The sequence below is a fragment of the Anomaloglossus baeobatrachus genome, chromosome 8 (genome assembly GCF_048569485.1).
Source record: "Anomaloglossus baeobatrachus isolate aAnoBae1 chromosome 8, aAnoBae1.hap1, whole genome shotgun sequence".
Classification (NCBI taxonomy): domain Eukaryota; kingdom Metazoa; phylum Chordata; class Amphibia; order Anura; family Aromobatidae; genus Anomaloglossus; species Anomaloglossus baeobatrachus.
In genome coordinates, this window is record NC_134360.1 from 176,436,027 (window position 1) to 176,453,535 (window position 17,509).

Consider the following 17,509-nt stretch of genomic DNA (forward strand, 5'->3'; position numbering starts at 1 on the left):
GGGATCCAGAGGCCGCCGGTAAGGCGGAATGATGTGAGATGCGCCCTGCATGAAGGTGCGCACCTGGGCCAGTCGGGCGATACGCCGCTGGAACAACACTGATAGAGCCGAGACCTGTCTCTTGAGGGAATTGAGTGATAGTCCTAGCTGCAGACCGGACTGTAGAAAGGACAGGATGGTCGGCAAGGAAAGGCCAAGGAGCATGGCCGGAAGAGCGACACAAGGACAGGAAAATTCTCCAAGTCCTGTGGTAAATCCTAGCCGAGGAAGACTTCCGAGCCTGAGTCATAGTGAAGATGACCTCGGAAGGAATGCCTGAAGCCGTAAGGATCCAGGACCCAAGAGCCACGCCGTCAATCTGAGAGCCGCAGAATTCTGACGGAAAAACGGACCTTGTGAGAGAAGGTCTGGGCAGTCCGGGAGATGCCACGGCACCTCTACGGACAGACGGAGCAGGTCTGGGAACCAAGCTCGCTTGGGCCAGTCTGGGGCGATGAGTATGACCCGACGGCCTTCCATTCTGATCTTGCGCAGGACTCTGGGCAAGAGGGGAAAAACACGTAGGCCAGACGGAACTGGGGCCAATCCTGAACCAGCGCGTCCGCCACCAAGGCCTGAGGATCGTGGGAGCGAGCCACGTAAACCGGGACCTTGTTGTTGTGCCGGGATGCCATTAGATCCACTTCCGGAGTGCCCCACTTGCGGCAGATTGACCGGAACACTGCCGAATGCAGGGCCCACCCGCCGCTGTCCACGGTTTGACGGCTGAGAATCTGCCTCCCAGTGTTCTACGCCTGGGATGTGGACTGCGGAATGCGTTGAATTTCCAACAGGGCTAGGCGGCTGCGAGTCCCCCCCTGGTGATTGATGTAGGCAACTGCTGTCGCGTTGTCTGACTGCACTCGAATGTGCTTGCCCACCGACAGGTGGCGAAAAGCTACGAGAGTTAGGAGCACAGCTCTGATTTCCAGCACATTGATCGAGAGGGCTGATTCGGACGGAGTCCAAGTGCCCTGTGCTCTGTGGTGGATAAACACTGCTCCCCAGCCGGAGAGACTGGCATCCGTGGTGAGAATTACCCAGGACGGGGCTAGAAAGGAGCGTCCCTGGGACAGAGAGAGGGGCCTAAGCCACCACTAAAGAGAGCTCCTAGTCTGTGGCGACAGAGCCACCAGCTTGTGCAAGGAAGAGGGCCGCTTGTCCCAACAGCGGAGAATGTCCAGCTGCAGGGGACGCAGATGAAACTGGCAAAGGGAACTGCTTCCATTGACGCCACCATCTGACCCAGCACCTGCATGAGGTGCCTGATGGAATGACGGCGGAGCCTCAGCAGAGAGCGAACCGCCAGATGAAGGGACTGCTGTTTGACTAAGGGCAGCTTCACAAGTGCCAGCAGAGTCTCGAATTGCATCCCTAGGTACGCAAGTTCCTGGGTCGGGGTCAGAGTGGACTTGTAGCGAGAGTGAGCGAGACACTCCGCTGACAGTCTGCCCTGGATGAAGCCTTAAGTAGAAGGTCGTCCCGGAAAGGAATCACTGCCAACCCCTGGAGGTGCAGAACCGCAACCACTGCTGCCATGACCTTGTGAATACACGAGGGGCCGTGGCTAACCCGAAGGGGAGAGCCACGAATTGGAAATGTTACTCTCCGATTACAAAACGTAGCCAACGCTGGTGTGAAACTGCGATTGGCACATGCAGATAGACATCTCTGATGTCGATGGATGCTAAGAAATCTCCTTGGGTCATTGACTGATCGCAGAGACTCCATGCAAAAATGCCGCACCTGAACATGCTTGTTGAGAAGCTTGAGATCCAGGTCGGAAGGCACCGTCCTTTTCGGGGACTAGGAAGAGATTTGAGTAGAAATCTCAGAACCGTTCCCAGTCGGGAACTGGTACAATTACTCCATTGGCCTGCAAGAATGCCACGGCCTGTGAGAAGGCGGCGGCCTTGGAGCAGGGGGGAGGTAACAGAAAAAAAATCTCTGTTTGGCGGGCTGGAAAGAATTCCATTCTGTAGCCGTGGGGATGGTATCCCACACCCACTGATCGAAGACGTGTTGGAACCACACGTCGCCCAAGCTTAAATTATCATCGGCTCTGTATTTTCGGGGCGGCCGGGACTCGAACTCGTGGAGCTGTGAGTTCATTGTTTCAAAGGCAGCAGCTTTACCACTGAGCTACTGCCTCTATTTGGGAGAGCCTGCCACCGACCAAGGCCGTTGCTGGCGCGGCCAGATAATCAAGAGGAGGCTGCCTTGGTGGCAGCAGCTCCTGCGGACTTCTGAGGACGCGGCTTCATGCGCCAGTTGGTTTACGGACCCTGGCTGAGTTCGTGGACGAGGCCTAGGACTTAGAGGACGACCAGTTAGAGGAATGAAAGGAACGAAACCTCGACTGGTTCCTGCCCTGGGGGTTTGTGGCATGGAAGTACTCTTGCTGCCAAAAGCTTCCTTAATAATTTCATCCAGCTGTTCCTGAATAGACTGGTCCCAGCAAAAGGGAGCCCAGCAAGGAACTTCGTAAGAAGCATCTGCCTTCCACTCTCGAAGCCACAGGAGCCTGCGGATAGCGAGGGAAGTAGCCGAGGCCACCGCAGTGCGGTGACAGTCTCCAGCATGGCAGACATGGCATAGGATGAAAAGACTAAAGCCTGGAAGTTAAGGCAACCATTTCGGGCATAGAGTCCCTGGTGAGGGAATGCATCTCCTCCAGAGAAGCAGAGATGGCTTTGAGAGCCCGCACTGCTGCAAAAGATGGGGAGAACGAGGCCCCTGCCGCCTCATATTTAGGTTTGGCAAGAAGGTCAACCTGGCGGACAGTGGAATCCTTAGAGAGGTGTCGTCAGCCTCTGATACAACTGTCCGGGCTGAAAGTCTAGACACCGGAGGGTCCACCCTTGGTGAATGAGCCCACTCCTTGACCACCTCTGGTGGAAGGGGAAAACAGTCATGAGAACCACGCTTTGGGAAGCGTCTGTCAGGACGGGCTCTGGGCTTGGTCACAGTGGGCTGAAAAACTGGAGTGGTTAAGGAACACACTCCTTGTTCTCTTAAGGTATACTGATGCTTTTCTGCCAGAGGGGGATGCTCCCCTGATACAGGCGGATTGAGGTCCAGTACAAATATAATGGACGCAATCAAATCATTAGCACCTGCGTCACCTTCGGACAGATCAATGGTACATGAAGTAGCGTCCGAGCCCCTAGTAAAGGCATCCTCCTCGTCCTGCGAGTCAGCTCGTGAATCAGAGCCACGGGACGAGGAAGGAAAAGGGGAACCTGCGTCTCCATTTTAGGAGGACGGGGTCTGAGACCAGATGAAGAATCCTCTGTGAGCTTTGCTGAGCAAGCCGTAGCAGCCGAAGCGCCCTGAGAAGGGGGCTGATGCATGCTCAGCAGAGTCCGGGACAGCTGTCCCCTGGAGAGAGGGATTATACTCAAACCGGGGGTTCAGCCACCGGAGCTGGAGCAGCCGGAGGGACCACTGATGAGCTTCCAGGCTGAGGGACCACTATGTTAGAGCAAGCATCACAATGTGGTTATGTGCTCGGTACAGGCAGTACGAGTCTACATGCAGTGCATAGTAAGAACAGCCTTGCAGCCTTGCTCTGATGTGAGACATGCTGCAGAAGTGGGGGCTCTGTCCAGAATGACCCCCAGCAGAGTATATAAACAGAGTATATAAGCAACTGCACAACCGGAGGTTGTGACTTGCCAGACCGTTTAACATAGAGACATCTCTGTGCCCTCCAGATCCCCCAGCCCAGGCCCCCATTTGTCACAATGTGGTATGCAGACATTGAGAACGCTGATAAAATGGCGCCTGGAGCGAGGAGAGGGGGCGGGGCCTACTCTGAGAGCGGGCTCGGAGGGCAAATGAGGTATACAGGGGAGGGAATCTTTCCTCAGTGAGGAGTGTCCGCTCCCTGTGCTGAACAGCCGCTGGGCGGAGCCGCAGTGTCCCTCTGCATGACTGACATGCAGGGGCACTGAAACCGAAAGTAGGCCGCAACTGAAGCCGGGGCTTGGATTTTTACATGCGGCCGATGAGCAGGCACCCTCGGCGCGGTTCTCAGGAAAAACCCAGAGAACCGGCCGGAAATCACAGCAAAGTTAGCAAACACACTCCCCCCTCAATAAATATACAAGGGACCCCTGAATAACGTCTCAATACTTAGCTTATGAGACGCAGGGCCATGTCCCTGGGGGGGGGGGGGGGGGTAAACGCTCCGTCCGGCAGGATCCTGACAGGGCTGCGGATGGAGACTGGTCTCCTGCAAGCAGAGAGAACCGTGACGGCTCCCACTTCAAGCCAGAGCCCCAGGGGATGGTGAAGGAGCGCGGCATGTAAGGCTCCAGCCTTGTAAAGTCAACCTTAACAGCACCGCCGACACAGTGGGGTGAGAAGGGACATGCCGGGAGTCCAGACTGGACCCGCTTTTCTTCCAAATCTTTGAAATCAAAAAATCAAAAATCAGAGAATGCATGTGTGTGTGTGTGACCTCCTGAACACAAAGCATTGAACTGGTTGGATTTGTCATCCGGGGGGTGTATATGCTCGGAGGGAGGAGCTACACTTTTAGTGTAGTACTTTGTGTGTCCTCCGGAGGCAGAAGCTATACACCCCATGGTCTGGGTCTCCCATAAGGAACGATGAAGAAATGATCCTCTCCTATTGCAAAACGTAACCAACGCTGGTGTGAAACTGCAATTGGCACATGTAGATAGGCATCTCTGATGTCGATGGACGCCAGGAAATCCCCTTGGGTCATTGAGGCAATGACTGATCGCAGAGACTCCATGCGAAAATGCCGCACCCGAACATGCTTGTTGAGAAGCTTGAGATCCAGGATGGGCCGGAAGGTACCGTCCTTTTTGGGAACTAGCAAGAGGTTTGAGTAAAAACCTCTGAACCGTTCCAGAGCGGGAACTGGCACAATTACTCAGTTTGCCTGCAAGGATGCCACGGCCTGTGAGAAGGCGGCGGCCTTGGAGCAGGGGGGAGTTGAGAGAAAAAATCTGTTTGGCGGGCTGGAAGAGAATTCTATCCTGTAGCCGTGAGATATGATATCTCTCACCCACTGATCGGAGACTTATTTTAACCAAGCGTCGCCAAAGTGGGAGAGCCTGCCACCGACTAAGGACGTTGCTGGATCGGGCAGAGAGTCATGAGGAGGCTGCCTTAGTGGCAGAACCTCCTGCGGTCTTCTGCGGCCGCGCTTTTGGGCGCCAGTTGGATTTCTGATCCTTAGCTGAGTTAGCGGACGAGGCAGAGGGCTTAGAGGACGACCAGTTGGAGGAACGAAAGGAACGAAACCTCGACTGATTCCTACCCTGGGCGGGTTTCCTGGTCTTTGTTTGTGGCATGGAAGTACTCTTCCCGCCAGTAGCTTCCTTAATAATTTCATCCAGCTGTTCACCGAACAGCCGGGAACCAGCAAAAGGGAGCCCAGCAAGGTACTTCTTTGAAGAAGCATCTGCCTTCCACTCTCGAAGCCACAAGATCCTGCGGATAACGAGGGAATTAGCCGAAGCCACCGCAGTGCGGTGAGAAGCCTCTAGCATGGCAGACATGGCATAAGATGAAAAAGCTGAAGCTTGAGAAGTTAAGGCAACCATCTCAGGCATAGATTCCTTGGTGAGGGAATGCATTCTCCTCTAGAGAAGCAGAGATGGCTTTGAGAGCCCACACTGCTGCAAAAGTCGGGGAAAACGCGGCCCCCGCCGCTTCATACACAGATTTGGCCAGAAGGTCAATCTGACGGTCAGTGGAATCCTTAAGTGAGGTGCCGTCAGCCACCGACACAACGGTCCGGGCTGAGAGCCTAGACACCGGGGGGTCTACCTTTGGGGAGTGAGAACACTCCTTGACCACCTCAGGTGGAAAGGGAAAACGGTCATCAGAACCACGCTTTGGAAAGCGTTTGTCAGGACAGGCCCTGGGTTTGGTCACAGCGGTCTGAAAACTGGAGTGGTTAAAGAACACACTCTTCACTCTCTTAGGCGAGGTAAACTGGTGCTTTTCTGCCAGAGAGGGTTGCTCCTCTGATACTGGCAGATTGAGATCCAGTATAGAATTAATAGAACCAATCAAGTCACTAAGATCTGAGTCACCCTCGGAAAGATCGATGGGGTACATGGAGTTAGCCTCCGAGCCCCCCGTAAGGGCATCCTCCTCATCTTGCGAGTCAGCTCTTGAATCAGAGCCGCGGGATGAGCAGGGTAAGGAAACCCTGCGCCTTCTCTTAGGAGGACGGGGTCTGGGACCTGATGATGAATCCTCTGTGAGCTCCGATGGACAGAGGTCAGAGGATAGGGATCCTAAAGGACCCTTAGCAAGAGCATTAGAGGCACCCTGTGAGGAGGGCTGATGCATATTCATCAAAGTCCTGGACAAAAGTCCCATGGACTCAGCAAATGACTGGGATATAGACCTAGAGAAGGACTCTACCCAGGCCGGGGGTTCAGCCACAGGTGCAGAGGCAGCCGGAGAGACCACTGGGGGTGAGACTCCAGGCTGTGGCACCGCCAAGTTAGAGCAGACATCACAATGTGGATAGGTGCTCGGCTCAGGCAGCAGGAGCCTACATGCAGTGCATACAGAATAAAGCTTTGGAGCCTTGCTCCTCGTGTGAGACATGCTGCTGGAGTGGGGGCTCTGCAAGAGAATGAACCCCAGGGAGAATATACAGAGGTCCACAACCAGAGACCGGCTATGGTTTACCAGACCGCTGGAAGCGGTGTTGTGTGCCCTCCAGATCCCGAAGCCTGGACCCCCAATGCACAGCACCTCAGCAGGGATGCAGAGTGCAGAAAGGCCCAGCGCAGAGTGAACTCTGCCTGAGAAATGGCCGCCGGAGCGAAGAGAGGGGGTGGGACTTGGGGGCGTTCCTGTAGGAGAGCGGGAACTGGAGGGCCATAGAGACCTGCAGGGGAGGAGACACGCCCCATCAGTGGGGAGTGTCCCTCCCCTGTGCAGGACGGCCGCCGGGAGGAGCCGTGCCTGTCCCTCTGCATGAGTGACATGCGAGGGTAGTTAACCGAAACTAGGCCTCCGGCAAAGCCGGGGCCTAAATTTAAGCGGCGAGGCCGACGCGCAGGCACCATCGGCGCGGTTCTCGGGCGAAAGCTAGAGAACCCGTCGGAAATGCCAAAATAAATACATTCAGCATACTCTCCCCATACAATAAAGAACAGGGACCCCAACACATAAACGTCTCAGGTACTTAGCTGCTGAGACGCAGAGCCAGGTCCCTGGGGATGAGTGCTCCGGTCCAGCAGAATCCTCAAGGGGCTGTGGATGGAGACCGGTCTCCTGCCAGGCATGGAGACTGTGCTGGCTCCCACTTCAAGCCAAAGCCCAGGAGGGATGGTGAAGGAGCACGGCATGTAAGGCTCCAGCCTTGGAAATCAACCTTACAACACCGCCGACACAGTGGGGTGAGAAGGGACATGCCGGGGGTCCAGACGTGGACCCGCACTTCTTCAATCTCTTTCCAAAAAGCAAAAAATCATATGAGAATGCATGTGTGGATGTATGCCTCCTGAACACAAAGCGATAAACTGGCTGGGACTGGCTCACCAGGGGGTGTATAAGCTCAGAGGGAGGAGCTACACTTGTTAGTGTAGTACTTTGTGTGTCCTCCGGAGGCAGAAGCTAAACACCCATGGTCTGGGTCTCCCAAAGGAACGATAAAGAAATAATAAATATACAATCATATTTCCTAATGTAAGACAGTGGCCAGGCCAAAATGGCCCCCCTGGACAGCCCTAAAGGGGATTCCCAAGCCAGACCCAAAGGGGCAGCACCCAAAAAATGAACAGAAGAATCACTTAAATGAAGAAACAACCCTGTAATATAGGGGCATACTGAGACCATCGGAGCAGGAAAACTGCTAAATGTATATAAGCAATGGCCAAAATCATTTTCCTTACCTCTGACTGAGCTCTTCCAAGTAGCGACCACTTAAAGACATATTAACCTCCAAGGCTTTAATGCGGTTATTGAGGCGCATAAAGACGGACTCCTTCTGGTTGGAGCCGTGCACTTGATTCCCATTGGTATAACCCAGCTCAGTCGCATTTTGTAGCTCAGCATAGAAATCAGTAGTACTTCTGTGCAAGCTGCCACTTAGGGCAGCATCTTCGCTCAGGTGGTCTTCCTCCCTCTTTTCCGCTGCTGCAAGACTATCCACAACCGGGGTCATCACAGGCTTTAATGTCTCTTTAGTTTCCATTTCGCTCTCCGTAGTGGACGGAATAGCTTCTTCAATCTGGAGAGTCTCGGTATCTTTGATAAATTTGGTGTAGTCGGCAGGTTCCTCCCGGCTGCCCTCCACCACCTCCTCCACCAAGATACTGTCCTCTGAGCCCAAGATTGGCTTTTCTGCATAAATCAGAGTATCACTGGGTTTTAGCTCCTGTGTTTGATTCTGTACAGAGTCTGTAGGAGTTAGGTCAGGGGTCAAGGTTGTCACTATTTTGTTGGTCTCTGAAGGAGACACATTTGAGGAGTCACTTTCATCAGCTGCCACTGACTGAGAAATGGTCTGTGACTGACTTGGCTCCAAAGGGATGGGCTCGATGACATTTACAGATCCTGTGGGTGAATTATCTCCTGGATCTACCAAAATGAAGTCTGTTGTGGCCTCCTCTATAACTTTGCTTTCAGATGGTTCTGGCATGGGCTCTATAGTATCTGGGGCAGATAAAGGCTGCTGTGTGGGCTGGGAGTCCTCTTCCTCCTTCTGTTTGTAGTCTGCTGGTTTACTACGCTGCCTATGAATGGCAACGATGGCTGAACACCACCTATAAATGTACTCTGAGAAGCTGGAGATACAGCAGATGGTGGCCAACTCCCCACAGTAAACCTGGCTCTCAAACTCGAACCAGGACACTTTTTCTTCTTCTTGTTCCTCGTTGCCTAGGAGAGTCACAGTGGACTGGGCCGGCGGCTCCTCCTCTTCCTCCTGGACCAGCTGAACAATGGGGCTTTCTTCGGGAGTATCTGGCTCCGGTACAGGCTCAGTCGGCAGAGTCACACTCTCTTCTTCCAACCTAAAGTGAAAAAACACATTTTAGAGAAATCAGTTCCTTTAAGTAGAAGATAAGCGATCATACCAGAATATAGAATTATAAAATGCTTGCCTAAAACAACAACTTAATGGGCAGGAGTTAGTAAGCTGCAAGTGACTGCAAAAAGACAGATCATAGCCTGTCAGACCTCTCTCCCCCTGTATATCCTTCGATGCCCACAAGGAGAGACGCAGGAACTTTTCAAGTTAGAAACTTAGCGTCTATTCACACAAACCTACCACGGATCAAGAGATTAGCCAGTTTAGGCTCACATTAGTGATATTTTGCCGCAAAGCCGGGATCTGTTACAAATGCGTTTCAGTTCCAATCATTTCCAATGGAATCGCGGCAAGATGCAGTCACATGCGTCATACACAACCACATTGACTGTATCTTGCCACGATTCCATTGGAAATTAATGGAACTAAAACACATTTGTAACGGATCCGGCTTTGCGGCAAAATACCACTGATGTGAGGTGAGCCTTACACAGGCAGACCGCAGTAAGCAATGTCAGGAAACAGATCGCTCAGTGCACAGAGGCTGCCATAGATCTTGGCAGTACAAGTCCAGTTTATGCAGAACGATATATTATTGAGAAAGATGATTTTTTGCTCTGAATAAAAGATCATTTCACCCAATGAACGAACGCTTTGATTGTTCATTGATCGGCAGCCTGTTTAGAATGCAAGATGATTGAGAAAACAATGTTATTAAGAACGCTCATTCACACTTAGTTTCAAGTGTAAAATACAGCTTGCAGTTTGGCAAAACAGGAGGTCTTTAACCCCAAAATTGAATTTTTATCGTTGTTACAAAGAAGGGAATTTTGTTTACTTACCGTAAATTCCTTTTCTTCTAGCTCTAATTGGGAGACCCAGACAATTAGGGTGTATAGGCTATGCCTCCGGAGGCTGCACAAAGTATTACACTTAAAAGTGTTAAGCCCCTCCCCTTCTGCCTATACACCCCCCGTGCTCTCACGGGATCCTCAGTTTTGGTGCAAAAGCAAGAAGGAGGAAAAAATTATAAACTGGTTTAAAGTAGATTCAATCCGAAGGAATATCGGAGAACTGAAACCATTCAACATGAACAACATGTGTACACAAAAAAACAGGGGCGGGTGCTGGGTCTCCCAATTAGAGCTAGAAGAAAAGGAATTTACGGTAAGTAAACAAAATTCCCTTCTTTGTCGCTCTATTGGGAGACCCAGACAATTGGGATGTCCAAAAGCAATCCCTGGGTGGGTAAAATAATACCTCGTAATAGAGCCGAAAAAACGGCCCCTTCCTACAGGTGGGCAACCGCCGCCTGAAGGACACGTCTGCCTATGCTGGCATCCGCCGAAGCGTAGGTATGCACCTGATAGTGTTTCGTGAAAGTGTGCAGGCTCGACCAGGTAGCCGCCTGACACACCCGCTGAGCCGTAGCCTGGTGCCTCAAAGCCCAGGACGCGTCCACGGCTCTGGTAGAATGGGCCTTCAGCCCTGAGAGAACCGGAAGCCCAGCCGAACGGTAGGCTTCGAAAATTGGCTCCTTGATCCACCGAGTGAAGGTTGATTTGGAAGCCTGTGACCCTTTACGCTGGCCAGCGACAAGGACAAAGAGTGCATCCGAGCGGCGCAGGGGCGCCGTACGAGAAATGTAGAGTCTGAGTGCTCTCACCAGATCTAACAAGTGCAAATCCTTTTCACATTGGTGAACTGGATGAGGACAAAAAGAAGGTAAGGAGATATCCTGATTGAGATGAAAGGGGGATACCACCTTAGGGAGAAATTCCGGAACCGGACGCAGAACCACCTTGTCCTGGTGAAAACCAGGAAAGGGGCCTTGCATGACAGCGCTGCTAGCTCAGACACTCTCCGAAGTGAAGTGACTGGTACTAGAAAAACCACTTTCTGCGAAAGGCGTGAGAGAGAAATATCTCTCATTGGCTCGAATGGTGGTTTCTGAAGAACATCAGCACCCTGTTCAGATCCGAAGGTTGTAACGGCCGCTTGTAAAAAAGGAACGATGTGACAAACTCCCTGCAGGAACGTGCGCACCTGTGGAAGTCTGGCTAGGCGCTTCTGGAAAAAACACAGAGAGCGCTGAGACTTGTCCCTTAAGGGAGTCGAGCGACGAACCCTTTTCCAGTCCAAATTGAAGGAAGGACAGTGAGGGGGGCAAGGCAAATGGCCAGGGAGAAAGAAACCCTGAGCAGAGCACCACGACAGGAATATTTTCCGCGTCCTGTGGTTAGACCTTGGCGGACGTTTGTTTACTAGCCTGTCTCATAGTGGCAATGGCTTCTTGAGATAATCCTGAAGACGCTAGAATCCAGGACTCAATGGCCACACAGCCAGGTTGAGGGCCCCAGAATTCAGATGGAAAAAACGGCCGTTGAGACAGCAATTCTGGTCGGTCTGGCAGTGCCCCCGGTTGGCCGACCGTGAGATGCCACCGATCCGGGACCACGACCTCCTCGGCCAGTCTGGAGCGACGGGGATGACGCGGCGGCAGCCGCGGCAGTCTGCCGTGATCTTGCGTAACACTCTGGGCAACAGTGCCAACGGTGGGAGCACGTAAGTAAGCTGAAACTGTGACCAGTGTTGAACTAAGGCGTCTGTCGCCATAGCTCTGGGATCTTGAGACTGTGCCATGAATGTCCTAATTGTGGTGCCGGAACGCAATTAGGTCGACGTCCGGCATGCCCTAGCGGCAACATATCTCGTGAAACCCGTCCTGGTGAAGGGACCCTTGCTCTGCGTCCATGTCCTGGCGACTGAGAAGTCTGCTCCCAAGTGTTCCACGCCTGGGATGTGAACTGCGGATATGGTGGAGGCTGTGGCTTCCATCCACAGCAAAAGCCGCCGGACTGTAAGCCACCACTGTGGAGTTGTCCGACTGAATTCGGATCTTCTTGCCTTCCAGCCACTGCTGGAACGGTTTTAGGACGAGATACACTGCTCTGATCTCCAGCACATTGATCAGAAGCGAGGACTCAATGGTGAGTCCACGTACCTTGAGCCCTGTGGTGGAGAAAAACTGCTCCCCACTGAAACCTACTCACGTCCGTCGTGACCACTGCCCAGGATGGGAGAAGGAAGGAATTTCCCCTCGACAATGAAGTGGTATGCCTGAGAGAGGGAGACGTTCCTGTTGAGGAATGTCGGTTTCCTGTCTCCTTGCGTAGGAGTCCCTTTGGAGAGCACGCTGATGAACACTGCGTGAAAGGGACTGCCCCCATTGCTGTCACCATCTTCCCGAGGAAGTGCGTGGGGCGCCTCAAGGGGAGTGACTGACCTAGAGATTGCACCCCCGTCTGTAGTGAACGGTGTTTGTTCAGCGGAAGCTTCACTATCGCTGAGAGGGTATGACAACTCCATGTCAAGATATGTCAGCGATTGGGCCGGTGTCAGATTTGACTTTGGAAAATTGATGATCCACCCGAAAGTCTGGAGAGTATCCAGAGTAGCGGTGAGGCTGTGCTGGCATGCCTCTTGAGAGGGAGCCTTGACCAGCAGATCGTCTAAGTAAGGGATCACCGAGTGACCCTGAGAGTGTAGGATCGCAAGTACTGCAGCCATGACCTTGGTGAAAACCTGTGGGGCTGTCGCCAGGCCGAACGGCAGTGCCACGTACTGCAGGTGTTCATCTCCGATGGCGAAGCGCAGGAAGCGCTGATGCTCTGGAGCAATAAGTACGTGGAGATAAGCCTCCTTGATATCGATCGATGCAAGGAAAATTTCCTTGGGATATTGAGGCGATGACAGAGCGGAGGGATTCCATCCTGAACCGCTTGGCTTTTACATGTTTGTGGAGCAGTTTTAGGTCCAGGACAGGACGGCAAGATCCGTCCTTCTTTGGGACCACAAACAGGTTGGAGCAAAAACCGTGACCCTGTTGCTGAAGAGGAACCGGGATCACCACTCCTTCTGTCTTCAGAGTGCCCAGCGCCTGTAGAAGAGCATCGGCTCGCTCGGGAGGCGGGGACGTTCTGAAAAATCAAGTCGGAGGACGAGAGTTGACTCTATCCTGTGACCGTGAGACAGAATGTCTCTCACCCAACGGTCCTTAACCTGTGGCAGCGAAATGTCTGAAAGGCGGGAGAGCCTGCCTCCGACCGAGGATGCGGTGTGAGGGCCGTAGGTCATGAGGAAGCCGCCTTGGTGGCGGCACCTCCGGCGGTCTTTTAAGGGCGTGCCTTAGACCGCCATGGATCGGAGTTCCTCTGACCCTTCTGAGGATGTTTGGGAGAGGAGAATTGGGACCTGCCCGTGCCCGGAAAGGACCGAAACCTCGACTGTCCCATTCTCTGTTGGGGTAATCTTGGTTTGGTCTGGGGTAAGGATGTTTCCTTTCCCAGGATTGGTTGATGATTTCATCCAGCCTCTCACTAAACAAACGGTCGCCAGAAAATGGCAAACCGGTTAAGCACTTTTTTGGAAGCTGAATCTGCCTTCCATTCCCGAAGCCACACGGCCCTGCGTATTGCCACCGAATTGTCGGCTGCAGCCGCCGTACGGCTCGCAGAGTCCAGGACAGCATTTATAGCGTAGGACGCCATGCCGAAGTTTGAGAGGTTACAGACGCCACTTGCGGCGCAGACGTACGTGTAAGTGCGTCAATTTGCGCCTGACCCGCTGCAATAGCTTGGAGCGCCCATAGGGCTGCGAATGCTGGAGCAAAAGGCGCGCCGATGGCTTCATAGATGGATTTCAACCAGAGCTCCATCTGTCTGTCAGTGGCATCCGTGAGCGAATCCCCATCTTCAACTGCCACTATGGATCTAGCCGCCAGTCTAGAGATTGGAGAATCCACCTTGGGACACTGAGTCCAGCCCTGACCACGTCAGGGGGGGGAAGGGATAAAGTGTATCCTTAAAGCGCTTGGAAGAAACGCTTATCCGGACAAACTCGGTGTGTCTGGACTGCCTCTGAGACGTCAGAGTGATCCAGAAAACCTACTCGCTGTACTCTTGGGGGACCTTGAGAAGGTGACCCTTCTGCTGGATGAGCCTGAGAGAGAAACATCCAGCATCATTTGTATGGACGCAATAAGAGCATTCACTATGGCGTCCGCCTCAGGGATATCCAGGTAGAGAGCGGCATCAGGATCAGAATCCTGATCAGCTACCTCCTCTTCTGATACAGAGAGTCATTTCTCTGAGACCCTGAACAATGTGATGAGGTCGAGGGGGTGTCTAAGCGAGCTCGCCTAGGCGGTCTGGGACTGCGGTCCGTGTCAGAGACTTCACCCTGGGACCTATGAGACACCCCGGGGGAACATTGTTGTTCCAACTGAGGGGAATATGGGGCAGTGATTGTACAGTGCCCATGGTCTGAGATACCAGTCTGGACTGCCAGCTTCTAGTATTTTAGCCATAGTCTCAGAAAGTCTGTCAGTAAAAACTGCAAACTCCGTCCCTGTCACCTGGATCTGTTTGGTTGTTGTCCCTGGGACCCCTTGAGCAGAGGCCAGAACAAATGCCACAGGGGTCCACCCTGAGGGTCAATGGAACCTGCCGGATTGCACATGCGGCGCTGGCAGCGTAGTAAGCCTGTGTTTTGTTGCCCCTTGAGCCACACCACAGGGTATATGACCAGAAAATTGACTGTGCACCATACAGTGTAAAGTATAGCAAAGATATAAACTCTAAACACACTACTACACCAGTGAAATCAGCACCTCAGGTGCTGCTTACCGCCCGTGAAAGCGGTTGTGTGGCCCCCTGAACTCGTGCCTGGGTCCCCCAGAGTTTGTCTCCCCTCTGCAGCGTCCTAGGAGCTGACAGTAATGGCTGCCGGCGTCCTGAGGAGATGAGGGAGTCGTGGGCGTGACCGAGAAAGTGCGGGAGTTGGAGTCACAGTGTGCACAGTGAGGGGGGTGGAGTATGCTAAGCATGCTCCAGCCCTCAGTGCTGCTCGTCCTGTGCAGCGTCCCGCCCTTCCCCTGACTGGCAGGGCTGAGGGCGGGAAGAACGGAGACTAGGCCCAAAAAGCCGGGGACTCTAGTTATAAGCGCGGCCGCCGTAAAAGCGCGGCCAGCGCAGAGTCCCCGGCGCACTACAAGTCCCAGCCGCGCCTCAGTAAAAACAATGGCGGCGGCGGTCAGCGCGGCCGTCCCCATACACAAATACACTCAGCACCGCTGCAGTGTATAATGGCACCAAAGGCGGTCAGCGCCGCAGTCCCCGGTGCACTAGCACACCCAGCAATGCTGGAGTGCTGCTGTGCGCGGTCCCCACGGGGACACAGAGTACCTCAAAGATGCAGGGCCCTGTCCCTGATCGATACCCGGCTCCTATCCAGCAGGCTCCTCAGGAGTAGTGGATGGAGCACGGCCTCAGTGCCTGGAGACCGATCCTGGATCCCACTTCACCCAGAGCCCTAAGGGGGATGGGGAAGGAAAACAGCATGTGGGCTCCAGCCTCCGTACCCGCAATGGGTACCTCAACCTTACAACACCGCCGACAAAGAGTGGGGTGAGAAGGGAGCATGCTGGGGGCCCTATATGGGCCCACTTTTCTTCCATCCGAAATAGTCAGCAGCTGCTGCTGACTAATCTGTGGAGCTATGTGTGCAGGTCTGCCTCCTTCGCACAAAGCAAAAAACTGAGGATCCCGTGAGAGCACGGGGGGTGTATAGGCAGAAGGGGAGGGGCTTAACACTTTTAAGTGTAATACTTTGTGCAGCCTCCGGAGGCATAGCCTATACACCCTAATTGTCTGGGTCTCCCAATAGAGCGACAAAGAAATGAGATCTTCCATAAAAATTCTTAAAGTTCCCCATTGACACCATAATAGTCAGTGCTAGAGTTGTGCCCATCCCACCTGCTCGTTTCGAGTACCCAAGCATAGTAATGCTCGCTCATCACTTGTTCTCATCTGTCCACAGTGACCTGCATGCATCAATGGGCAGAACCAGGATTTTTCATGCCTGGTAAGATGGAAGAGCAGAGCGCATGTGAGACCGTCCGATCTATTCACTATGTGACTGCTGAGGGCTTTGTTTGGCTTTTTCTGGTAGCCACAGAGAATGAATGAAGTGGCAGTCAGACATCTGATCGGCCTCTCCATTTTGTAACATGAGATGAAAAATTCTGCCATATGTGCGGGTCCCAAAAGGTCAGCCTTCCACTAGTCTACAAATTAACACCTATCTGGTGGTTAGGCGATAACTTGTTTTCACTGGACAACAGCAAAGCGCCGATATACAAGATCTATACTGACGTGTACAGTATCTGTACAAAGGGGTGAATGCACAGGAAGGAGCTCAAGGGATGGAGTACACTTACGTCACTGCCGGAGCTGGTGCTTCCTCCGGGGTCTTAGTTGTATTTGTGGCTGGAGGTTCTTCAGTAACATTTTGGGGTGTGCTACCATTCAAAGCTATGGACAAAATATAAAGATAATCAATTGTCTGATGTAATAAAAACATGGTAAGATCCCTGAATAAACACGAAAGAGAAGGCCACCAGACAACTCAACATTACAGCATTTATAGGTCTTAATATAGGCAAGATAGTGGGGGAACTTTAACCCAAGTAAAACAAATCACCAAAATCCTAAAAACTTGTGTGCGACTAAAGGAGGTAGGAGGGCACTCAGGTGACCGGTTGATAGAAAACAGGTCACAATCCTTAGGAGGATGCTGTATCCTAAACCCGGAAGGGGCAAGAATACAGTAACCAGCTCTTCTGGTTGAGGGGTGCTAGGATTCATGAAGCTTTATTATTTTACCATTTTGAAGGTGAGGTCCAGACACAGTTCAGTGAGGTCCATTAACAAATTAATCACGGGTATTAACATGTGGCTTTAAAGATTTCTAGGCACAATGGATTACTACAAAACATTGTTGTACTAGGAGTGATACACGACATACCAGTTAGGTAGTAAAACTTTCCCGGGTGCATCAATACCTTTGACAACAGATCAAAGATGTTGCAAAATCCAGCTTTAAACTGTTCTATTCACCTACACGGACTAATGGGGCACAATCCTTATCTAGCCAAGACTACTGAAAGAAGCTGCTGAAGTAATCAGGAGTCCATCCATATAATCACAGATGGAGAGCAGTTCAGGCCAATGTTCCTGCCTGCTATGACATTGGCCATGGAGAAACACAGCTGGGAGCGGGTGGAGTAGATCAAGGTGCAATTGTCTAATGTCTAGAAAGTAGCATGCAATGTCATCTAAAAGGGTTGTCAGATCAGTGGGTATAAGGATGCCATGATTGAAGAGCTACAATTGTATGCAGAGCCATTTGAAGCCTAGGAAAATATTGTGGATAGGTCCATACTTCTAAAAAAATGAAATCGATCCACAATATTCTTAAAAACAGGACCCATCTACCTCATTTTCCTCGGCATCAGATGGTTCTTTACATCATCGCAGATCTTCACTCCTGACACCCAGGCATCCTAAAACCCATAGATCCGACAACCCTTCA

At 52.4% G+C, this 17,509-nt stretch overlaps 1 protein-coding gene across 4 annotated transcripts in view; it reads right to left on the bottom strand.

Annotated features, from left to right (window-relative positions):
* Window positions 1–17,509, bottom strand: part of SUCO (SUN domain containing ossification factor) — a 155,998-nt gene that overhangs the window by 41,058 nt on the left and 97,431 nt on the right. For all 4 annotated transcript variants that reach the window (XM_075322227.1, XM_075322228.1, XM_075322229.1 and 1 more), the window contains 2 exons: window positions 16,356–16,449; window positions 7,938–9,059 (listed from right to left, as the gene is read on the bottom strand). In XM_075322227.1, the coding sequence (XP_075178342.1) occupies window positions 7,938–9,059; window positions 16,356–16,449 (1,216 nt within the window). The remainder of the gene's footprint in view (window positions 1–7,937; window positions 9,060–16,355; window positions 16,450–17,509) is intronic.